The sequence below is a fragment of the Muscardinus avellanarius genome, assembly GCF_963383645.1.
Source record: "Muscardinus avellanarius genome assembly, chromosome: 21".
Lineage (NCBI taxonomy): Eukaryota > Metazoa > Chordata > Mammalia > Rodentia > Gliridae > Muscardinus > Muscardinus avellanarius.
The window spans coordinates 14,230,746-14,241,861 of NC_137807.1; the positions used below are offsets into that span (position 1 = coordinate 14,230,746).

At 47.1% G+C, this 11,116-nt stretch overlaps 2 protein-coding genes across 2 annotated transcripts; one reads left to right on the forward strand and one right to left on the reverse strand.

Annotated features, from left to right (window-relative positions):
- Positions 1-919: 919 nt before the first annotated feature.
- TRIAP1 (TP53 regulated inhibitor of apoptosis 1) lies at positions 920-1,617 on the reverse strand (the record flags this gene model as incomplete). Its single annotated transcript, XM_080717954.1, has 2 exons — positions 1,465-1,617; positions 920-1,003 (listed from the first exon to the last, which is right to left on the reverse strand). Exons 1-2 carry the CDS (start codon positions 1,609-1,611, stop codon positions 920-922), a joined length of 231 nt encoding a protein of 76 aa, XP_080574080.1. The 5' UTR covers positions 1,612-1,617.
- GATC (glutamyl-tRNA amidotransferase subunit C) lies at positions 1,610-8,733 on the forward strand (the record flags this gene model as incomplete). Its single annotated transcript, XM_080717776.1, has 3 exons — positions 1,610-1,953; positions 6,216-6,319; positions 8,681-8,733. The coding sequence occupies 3 exons, from the start codon at positions 1,610-1,612 to the stop codon at positions 8,731-8,733; spliced, it is 501 nt and encodes a 166-aa protein (XP_080573902.1).
- Between the last annotated feature and the right edge of the window lie 2,383 nt (positions 8,734-11,116).

Consider the following 11,116-nt stretch of genomic DNA (forward strand, 5'->3'; position numbering starts at 1 on the left):
ACCAAAAAGTGTGTGTGTAGATCCTGTCTTCAGTGTGTATATTACATTATGTGGAGTAAAATGCACTAAATTCCAGGAGCAAATTATAATTAAAACTAAATGTTACAATTTATTCCATCATGATTACAGACATTATAGGTAGGCAAATAAAGCAAGCACCTTTCCCCTCCATGTAACCAGTTGCAGCATGTTGGCTTTTTAAGGATATGCAGCTGACTTCATTAACGGGCTGAAGGCTGGCAGCAGCAAATCTCTGTAGTTTAGGTCTCTTTCGTAGCCAATCCAAGTAATGGAATTCCTGAAGTACACTGTGAGCTCTGAAATAATGTTTACTTCAACATTCTTGAAGCTTTCACATCTTAATTGGACACCTTGTTAAGGCAGGGAACTGTGTTAACAGCTGTCTTCCTCTTTGCTAACCCAGGCCACCAGCAATCTTAACTGTCAGTTACTATTTAAAAACAAACCGCTGTACTCAGATCCCTTTTAGAGCTTTAGCCCCCTGAGAGAAAAAAAGGGATCCTAGCCAATGCTTTCATGAACAATGACCCCAGTATGGGGTACCGATGTCCTCTGCAGCAAAACCAAGAAGGGAGGCATCCCTGATCACCTGGACTAGTTTATCGTCATTCACATACAAGGTATAATTAAAGTTGATTCCAGACCACGTAGTGCAACCATAATCCCAAGAAACTGTTCAGTTTTAGTCCACTGAAGCCTTCAAGATGCCAGAGCAAGTGAGAAATCATCTCAAAGAGTAATGGCTCATCTTTTAAAAGTGAGAGAAAAACATGAAGAAATAAAACTCCTCCCTCCTAAACTCATCAAATCCCACAGCTAGCTTCACAGCCTTAGTTAAAAAATCCAGAGTCCTCAATTTCCTGATCTGAGGAATCCATTTTCAAGATGACGGTCAAGGTCATGAAGAGTTTTCAGGCTTGTCTTTGCCATGGCCCATGAACTCTAGTCCTTCAATTGGAATCTCTTTCTCCTTTATTGCTTTCTGATGGGAAGAGAAAACACATTAATTATAAAGTTCCATGGAAGCACGAGGATCGCAGGTTCGAGGACAACCTCAGCAAATAGACTCACCAACCTACTTTTTTTTTTTTTTAACCTTTTTTGTGGTACTGAGAGTTGAACCCGCGTTCAATCTCCTACTTTGTTTACTTTGAAACCGTGTACCATTAAGTTGCGGAGGGCCTTGAGTTGCTGAGGCCGACCGCGAACCTGTGATCTCCTGTCTTGGCCTCCCAAATCCTGGGATTACAAGCGTGCGCCACACGCCCGGCTCTGAGCCCAGTTTCAGAGTAAAAAACAAAAACAAACAACAACAACAACAAAATCCGGGCTAGGGGTGTAGCTAAGTAGGATGCCCCCGGGTTCACGCCCAGCTACACGCGCGCGTCGGCCGAGCCCTGCAGAACGGGGCCGTCAGTGCCCGGGGGGCGCGGGGCGGCTCACCTGCACGCACTGCTGGTAGCGCTTGAAGAGGTCGGTGCACGGGTCCCCGGAGCCGTCCCCCTTGAGGAACTTCTCGGCGAACCAGCGGTTGAAGCACTGGTCGTACTCGCGCTTCATGTCGGTGCAGGCCTCGCCGACGCTGTTCATGGCTGCGGCGGCCGGCGCGCGCCGACGCCGTCACTCGGGCGCGTCGCTCGCGTTACGTGCGCGCGTTACGTGCTCGCGTCGCGTGCGCGCGCCCGACGGCGGCCGCGCAGGGATGTGGGCGCGGGCGGCGCGGCTGCGGCGGGCGCTGCGGGGCTGGGGCGGGCGCCGCGCCTCGAGCGGGAAGCCCGCCGCGCTCGCCGCGCACCTGGAGCGCCTGGCGCTGGTGGACTTCGGCGGCCGCGAGGCGGTGGCGCGGCTGGAGCGCGCCGTGGCCTTCGCCGACCGGCTCCGCGCGGTGGACACGGACGGCGTGGAGCCCCTGGCGTCCGTGCTGGAGCACAGGTGACCGCCGGCCGCAGCCGTCAGAGCGGCGTTAGGGCCCCTTTCCACGGAGGTCAGGTTAGAGCCTTCGCAACTTGAGGGATGTGCCCGAGCCGGGCATTGGGAGGCTGAGACTGGAGGGTCGCGGTTCAGGGACAGCCTCAGCTAATACTTTAGTGAGGCTCTTTGCAACTCGGTGAGACCTTGTTTCAGATTAAAGGATAAAGCCGGGCGTGGTGGCGCACGCTTGTAACCCCAGCATCCGGGAGGATCTGGGTTCGTGGACCTCTGCAACTTAGTGAGACCCTGTCTCAAAATAAATAAAAAATAGGGCAGGGTGGTGTAGCTCGGAGGTCGAATGCCCCTGGGTTCCATCCCAGACCCGCAAAAAAAAAAAAAAGAAATAATAATAATAATAAATAAAAAATAAAGAAAAAATAGAGTTGGGGGGTGTTGCTCAGGTAGAAGGCCCCTGGGTTCCATCCCTAGTACCGCTAAATAAATAAAATAGGTGTTACTTGTGTAGCTTGGAGGTCGAATGCCCTTGAGCTCAATCCCTAACACACGCCCCCCCCCCAACAAACACGCAAAAATAAAACATAAAGTAGGTGTTGGGCATGTAGCTCGGAGGTAGAATGCCCTGGATTCAATTACCAGTAACACACACACACACACACACACACACACACACACACACACACACACGTGAGCCTAGTCACTGGCCCGTGGCAGGTGGTCTCACTCTTCCCTTTTTCCACTATGATCCCGCCACTCGCACTGAGCATCCTCCCTGCTTACGTTGTAAGACCTCGGGTGTCAGTAGGAACATCCGAGCAGCTTGCCAGTCACCACTTTCACAGTGTCCTACTGTATAGAGTCTATGCCCACCCACTGGGACAGTTTGGTGTTTCTGAACCTGCAGCCACAGTGGCTTCCTTAGCTGCTTCCCCAACAAGCCAAGTTCATTCTCACATAGGGTCTTTGCATTAGATAGCTGTTTCTCTGTCTGCCTCCAAATAGTTGCATGGTGCGCTCAACTCGTAATCTCACCCTTCTCAGGCTGCCTGACCACCCCAAGCACCCTTTCCTCTTCCAATTACGCATTCTCACTTTCTTCTCCTGACTCTGTGTGTGTGTGTGTGTGTGTGTGTGTGTGTGTGTGTGTGTGTGTGTGTGCGTGTGTGTGTGTTACTGGGGATTGAACCCAGAGGCATGCTATCTTTGAGCTACACCTCCAGCTCTATTTTATTTTTTATTCTGAAACAATTCTGAGTTGTGGAGGGCCTAAATTGCTGAACTGGCCACGAACATGTGGTCCTGTCTCAGCCTCCCAAGTACTGGGATTACAAGCAGGCACCACTACTCCTGGCTCCCTCCTGTCTTAGCCTTGTAACTATATCCTAGCCTTATATTTTTTTTCTTTCAGTACTAGTGATTGAACCCAGAGGCATTCTACCTTTTTTTTTTTTTTTTTTGCAGTACTGGGGATGGAACCCAGTGGTATTCTACCTCTAAGCTACACCCCCAGCCCTATTTTTATTCTTTATTTTGAAACAGGGTCTCACTGAGTTGCAGAGGGCCTCACTAAGTAGCTGAGGCTCTTCGTGAACCGTGATCTTCCTGTTTCAACCTCCCAAATGCTGGAATTACAAGCGTGCACCACTACACCTGACCCCAACTCTATTTTCTATTCTTTTTTTTTGGGGGGGTGGTACTGGGGTTCCTGGAAGCCCTTCTACCTCCAGGCTACACTCCCAGACCTATTTTTACATTTCTTTTTTTTTATTATTATTATTTGGAAACAGGGTCTCCTAAGCCAGCGTGTGCAGCTGGCTTCGAACCTGTGCAATCCTGTCTCTGCCTCCCAAGCGCGGGGATTACATGCGTGCACCACCACGCCTAGCTATTTTCTATTCTTTATTTTCTTGGTACTGGGAATTGAACCCAGAGACATTCTACCTCTGAGCTACACCCCCAGCCCTATTTTTTTATTTTTTATTTTGAAACAGGATCTCACTAAATTGCAGAGGGTCTAAGTCAGCTGAGGCTGACTGAAAACCTGTGATCCTCCCTTCTCAGCCTCCCAAGTACTGGGATTACAAGTGTGTACCACCCACCCAGTTTATTCTTTATTTTTGAAATGGGGTCTCACTGAATTGTGGAGGACCTCACGAAGTAGCCCCTAACCTGTAATCTGTCTCAGCTACCCAAAAACTGGGATTATAAGCTTGCACAACCATGCCAGTTTTTAGGTTTTTTTTTTTTTCTTTTGTTGTTTGTTTGCAGTACTGAGGATGGAACCCAGGGGCATTTTACCTCTGAGTTACACCTCTAGCCCTATTTTTTTTTTGTGTGTGTGTGTGTGTGTGTGTGGTAATGGGGATGGAACCCTTCTACCTCCGGGATACACTCCCAGACCTATTTTATATATATTTTTTATTTGGAAACAGGGTCTCTTAAGCCAACAAGGCTAGCTTTGAACCTGCGCAATCTTCCTGTCTCCGCTTCCCAAGTGCGGGGATTACAAGCATGCACCACCACGCCCGGCTATTTTTTTCTTTAATTTTGTGTGTGTGAGTGGTACTGGGGATGGAACCCAGGGGCATCGTACCGCTGAGCTACACCCCCAGCCCTATTTCTTAGTTTCTGTTATTTTTGAAACGGTATCACTGAGTGAGGCAAAGGGCCTAAGTAGCTGAGGCTGTCTGCGAACACAGTCCTCCAGTCTCCACCTTCTGAATGCTGGGATTACAAAAGAGCACCACCATGTCCATCTTTGTTTTTTTGTTTTGAATCAGGCTCTCACCGAGTTCCTGAGAATCTTCCTACTTGCTGAGTTTGTCCTCAAACTTGTGATTCTCCTGTCCCAGCCTCCCAAGTACTAGGGTTACAGACATGCCTGGCTTCAGAATTTTAAAGTGAATATATTTTGACCCAGTAGGCTCCTTATGGAAAAACCTGTGGAAGTGCATCCAATAGAGGCAAAAGGAATTGGGTGTGGCGACATACATCTGAAATCCTAACTACCACTGGGAGGCTGAGGAAGGATCTCAAGTTTGAGCCAGCCTAGGCAACCTAGTGACGCCCTGTTTGAAAAGAAATAAGAGCCAGGTGTGGTGGTGCACACCTGTAATCCCAGGACTTGGGAGGCTGATACAGGAGGATTGCAGGTTCATAGCCAGCCTCAGCTACTTAGTGAGTCCCTCCAAAACTTAAGTGAGACCTTCACTACTTGCTGAGGCTGTCCTTAAACCTGCAGTCCTGTCTCAGCCTCCCAAGTATTGGGATTGTAAATCTGCGACACCAAGCCTGGTTGCCGTGTGTGTGTGTGTGTGTGTGTGTGTGTGTGTGTGTGTGTGTGTGTCCGTCCCTGGGGATTGAACCCTGAGGCATTCTTACCTCCAAACTATACCCTCAGCACTATTTTATATTTCTTTTGAAAAAGGGTCTTGATAGGTTGAGTCTCACTACTTGCTGAGGCTGTCCTTAAACCTGTGATCCTGTCTCATTTTTCCAATTATTGGGATTCCAGGCTTGCGCCACCATGCCCAGCTTTTATGGTCTACTCTTGACCATAGCTGCTTAGAGCTGTGACATAACTCAAGAACCTGATGCTCCCTTATTTTCATGCATGTGTTTTCCTAGGGACTGAACCCAGAGGCATTCTACCTCTGAGCTATCCCCCAGCTCTATTTTTATTTTTAATCTGGAAACAGTCTTGGTCAAGTCATATGCTGGCCTCTAACCCTCAAGCCTCCTGTCTCTACCTCCAAGTACTGGGTTTAGATGTGGCACCACACCCAGCTGATCTCGTGTGTTTGTGTGTGTATGTGTGTGTGTGTGTTTTACTGGGGGCTGAACCCAGAGGCATTCTGCCTCCAAGCTATACTCCCAGCCCAATTTTTTATTCTTTTTGAAATAGGGTCTCACTATTTCAAAAAGAATTTAAAAAATTGGGCTGGCAGGGGGGGGGTCCCTCTAAGTAGCTGAGTAGCCACAACCTATGATCCTCCTATCTCAGCCTCCCAAGTACTAGGATCCACAGAGTGTGCCACCACGCCCAGCTTTATTCTTAATTTTGAAATAGGGTCTAAGTTCTGGGGGGCCTCACAAGTAGCTGAGGCTGGCCACAAACCTGTGATCCTCCTATCTCAGCCTCCCAAGTACTTGGCTTGCAAGTGTGCGCCATATGCCTAGCTGTTCTTCCATTCTTTACCATCTCCACCACAATCCCTCAGGAGCCCCATTCTCTGAGACTGACTTTGAGCTTTTGGGTTTTGTAGATGTCTGTACTTGAGATCTGACTGTGTCACAGAAGGAAACTGTGCTGAAGAACTACTGCAAATCTCCCGGCGTGTGGTGGAGGAGTATTTTGTGGCCCCCCCTGGTATGTGCTGCCATGCATGGTTCAACAGAATTGTCCAGATAGTCTCAGGGTGGCCCAAGGGATGAAGTAGGACTGTGAGGACAAAGTGGTATGTGTAGACACTTGGAAAAGGATCAAGTGCATGCACCTAAGAGGGCAGATGAGATACCACGCTTCCTTCTAGGGTCCAGTCAGTAATGAGAACAGGCACATCGGGATGGGAAGGTGTGTGGTGTGCAGATCAGGAGCTGGAGCTCTGCCTAAGGGGGCAGCTGGCACTAGCTGCTTCTCTTTTGGCATCAGGCAGGAATGCAACCATTTCCCACAGGGAACCTAGATACCTGGCATTTTGTGTGATGCTTCCCAAATTTTACATTTGCACTCTATTCAAATTAAAAGTAGTTGGGCATGGTGGCGCACGCTTGTAATCCCCACAATTGGGAGGACTGTGCAGGTTCGAAGACAGCCTTGCTGGCTTAAGAGACCCTGTTTCCAAATAAAACATAAAATAGGTCTGGGAGTGTAGCCCAGAGGTAGAAGGCCCCTGGGTTCCATCCCCAGCACCACCTAAATAAATAAACAAACAAACAAATAAATAAATGCAAAATAGCATGCATGGCAAAAAGAGACTTGCATGTTTATCCTCACTGTAAATATTTTAAATGGGAACTTTATTTTTTGGGACTGGGGGTTGAACCCAGAGGCATTCTACCTCTAAGCTACACCCCCAGGCCTTTTTTATTTATTTGGAAACATGGTCTTACTAAGTTGCTGAGAGCCTTACCAAGTTGCCAAGGCAGGCTGTGAAGCTGCAATCCTTCTGTCTCGGCCTCCTAAGTACTGGGATTACAAGCATGTGTCATCACGCCCAGCTTTAAATGGGAACTTCAGAAGAACTCTGGGCCAGTAGTTAAACCCAGAACCTCAGGTAGGTAGACAATTTTTTTTGTTTTATTTTGCAGAACTAGGGATTGAAACCCAGGGGCATTCTATCTCTGAACTACACCCAGGGGCATTCTATCTCTGAACTACACCCCCATCCCTATTTTTTTTTTATTATTATTTATTTTGAAACAGGGTCTCACTAAGTTGTAGAGGGCCTCACTAAATAGCTAAGGCTGGCTGCAAACCCTTGATCCTCCTGTTTCAGCCTCCCAAGTACTGGGATTGTGTGTGCCACCGTTGTCTGCTAGGTAGACGCAGAGGTGCTGCACCCCCGGAGTATTTTGGAATGGGACCAGACAAAGCATTCAGCAGGCTGCTTTTCAAGCACTGATTTCCAGTTAAGGACATCTCTTTGGGGAGCATTCTGAGCAGCCTCCACATCAAACACCAGCCCTGTTTAGCATAGTGGTTATCTCTTTAAAGGTTTCTTCCAGACCAACAACTTAAAGGAAAACTCTGTTGAAGCAAGGACAGGAAATCAAAGCTGGCAAACTTGTGAGCTAAACTCCTTAAGCATACCTCTGATTCCCCAGTTAGCTGGAGAGCAGTATGATTTAATAAACTGCCATCCAAGGCCCTGATGCTGCTGCTTCAGTAGATGTATCTGCTAATCATGTACTCCCTACTTCGAACCTTTCTCCTTGGGATAAACTGAGCACAGTCTTAGACTCTTAGTATTAGGGATTAAACCTGGGCATTCTATCTCCAAGCTACACTCCTAGCCCTTTTAATTCTTTTTGATTTGACATAGTATCTCACTAATTTGCTGGGGCTAGCCTTTGAACCTGTCTGTTTCCCAATACTGATATTACAAGCATGTGCCACCAAATCCAGCTAGTCAGTCTTCCATTCCTACCTATATAAATGACAGATTTACCTGCTCCTACTCAATGAAGTGTGAAGGTAGGTGTAGTGGCACATGCTTGTAACACTAGTAATTTGGGAGGCTGAGACAGGAGGATCATAGGTTCACAGCCAGCCTCAACTTCTTAGTGAGGCCCTGTTTCAAGTTAAAAGAATAAAAAATAGGGCAGGGGGTTAGCTTGGAAGTAGACTGCCCCTGGGTTCAATCCCCAGTACTGACGGGGGGGTGAGTCAGGCTAGAAGACTGATAGGAGAATCACAGGTTCAAGGCCAGCCTCAGTGATTTAGTGAGACTCTCAGCAACCTAGCAAGGCACTGTTCAAAACAAAAAAATAAAAGGTCTGGGTATAGGGTATTACTCAGATGTAGAATGCCTCTGGGTTCAATCTCAGGTACAAAAAAAGTACATTAATTTGGCTTCAGTTGTAACTGATTATCAGATACTCAGGAAAACAGAGTAGCTCTGCTTATTTTCACTGTTTGACTTCCATGAAAACAAACTAGTTACTCAGTAGAGCCAGCTACTCAGCAGCAGGCTAAGCTTTAATATTTTTTCTTATTGTTTTCAAACAGGTAATATCTCTTTGCAAAAGCTGAGTGAACAAGACCCATTCCCACAGAGCTGAGTGGCTATTCTGGGGTACTCTGCGAACACATGAAGAGCAGTGATGGTACTCTGTACTGTAAATCCTAACGTCCCCACTTCTTCAGTCACCGTGAAAAATGGAGGCATAAGCATTTCTTAATAACTGACTCTTCCTTTTTCTTTTTGGTGGTGCTAGGGGTGGAACTGAGGAGTATTCTACCTCTAAGCTATACCCCTATCCCTATTTTATTTTCATTTTGGAACAGGGTCTACAGAGGACCTCAGTAAATAGCTCAGGCTGGCTGTGAACCTGTGATCCTCTCGCAGCCTCCCACGTACTGGGATTACAAGCATACACTACCACGCTTGGCAATAACTGATTCTTCTGAAGACAAGAAAGGGAAAAGCTCAAGCCAGGCGTGGTGGCGCATGCTTGTAATCCCAGTACTTAGGAGGCTGAGACATGAGGATCACAGGTTTGTAGCCAGCCTCAGCTATTTAGTGAGGCCCCTGCAACTTAGTGAGATGCTGTTTCAGAATAAAGAATTAAAAATACAGCTGGGTGGAAGTATAGCTCGGAGGTAGGATACCCCTGGGTTCCATCCTCAGTACTGGAAAAAAAAAAAGGTAAAGCTCTAACCAAAGAGAGGCAGTGAGTTTCTGATGCTAATGGAACTAAAAGGAAAGGGCAAAAGTGACTCCCCAAACTGATCGGGTATTCACTTACTGCTCTTCACTGTGGGAAACATTGTCCTCCTATATCTTCCCTCTAAACTGCACATAAGTGAGCTTTTCTCTGTCTTTTTTGGTGGTACCAGGGATGAAAACCAGGGGCATTCTACCTTCGAGCTACACCCCAGCCCTATTTTTTTATTATTGTATTTTGGTGGTACTGGGGCTCCTGGAAGCCCTTCTACCTCCGGGCTACACTCCCAGACCTATTTTACATTTTTATTTGGAAACAGGGTCTCTTAAGCCAGTGAGGCTGGCTTTGAACCTGCGCGATCCTCCTGTCTCCGCCTCCCAAGTGCAGGGATTACAAGCGTGCACCACCACACCTTCTTTAAAAGGGCCTCACCAAAGACGGACATGGTAGAGCACACTTGTAATCCCAGCACTTGGAAGGATGAGACGGGAGAGTTGCACTGGTTTGAAGCCAGCCTCAGCTACTTAGTGAGGCTCTCAGCAGCTTAGTGAGACCGTTTTCAAATAAAGTATAAAATAGGTCTGAGAGTATAGCCCGGAGGTAGAAAGCCTCTGGGTTCCACCCCTAGTACCACCAAAAAAAAAAAAGGAAGGAAGGAAGGGAGCCTCACTAAATAGCTGAGGCTGTCTGTACCACGATCCTCGTGTGCACCACCACGCCTGGCTCAGCTTTTTTTTTTTTTTTTTTTTTTTAGCTTTTTTCTTTATATACCTGATCACTTTGAAAACATGATTTATCTTATTATTTGATGGTACTAGGGATTGAACCCAGGGCTTTCTACCACTGAGCTACATCCACAGTCATTTTGTATCTTGAGACTGGGTCTCCATAAATTACCCAGGCTGGCCTTAAACTTATGATTATCCTGCCTCAGCCATGCATCACCACACACAGCCCAAATTGTCAATTTTAAGTTGCTATTTTCATACCAAAGAGAGGCTAGCTTTCTACTAAGGTCTGAAGACTGTTCAAAGTAGACTACAGCTTGAGAACTACTTGTGTGTGTGTGTGTGTGTGTGTGTGTGTGTGTGTGTGTGTGTGTGTTACTAAGGGTGAAATCCAGGGGCTTTTCTACCACTGGGCTATACTCTCAGACCTATTTTATACTTTATTTGGAAACAGGGTCTCACTAAGTACCTCACTAAGGCTTCAAACCTGTGCGATCCTCCTGTCTCAAGCGTGCACCACTATGCCTGACTTAGCTTGAGAACTTCTAACCTACAACCATCCTCCTTCCTACATAGTGATTATATACAAAGTGGGATATTAGCCACATGTATTGTTCCTTTTTTTTGCAGTACTGGGGATTGAACCCAGGGGCATTCTACCTCCAAGCTACACCAGTAGCCCTATTTTGTATTCTTTGTTTTGAAACAGGGTCTCACTAAGTTTTGGAGGGCCTCACTTAAGTTGCTCAGGCTGGCCACGAACCTGCGATCCTCCTGTCTTAGCCTCCCAAGTACTGGGATTACAAGCATGCACCATCACGCCCGGCTCTCATTTTTCTTTTACTTTTGTGGGTCTGAGGATGGGACCCACGGGCATTTGACCCCTGAGGCTGTCCATGAACCATGATCTTCTGGTCTCAGCCTCCCGAATGCTGGATTTTACAAACATGTGCCACCACACCTGCTTTCCATTTCTCGCTTTTTTTTAAATTCTTTTTAATTTGAAATAGGGTCTCACTAAGTTGCAGAGGTCCTCACTAAGTAGCTGA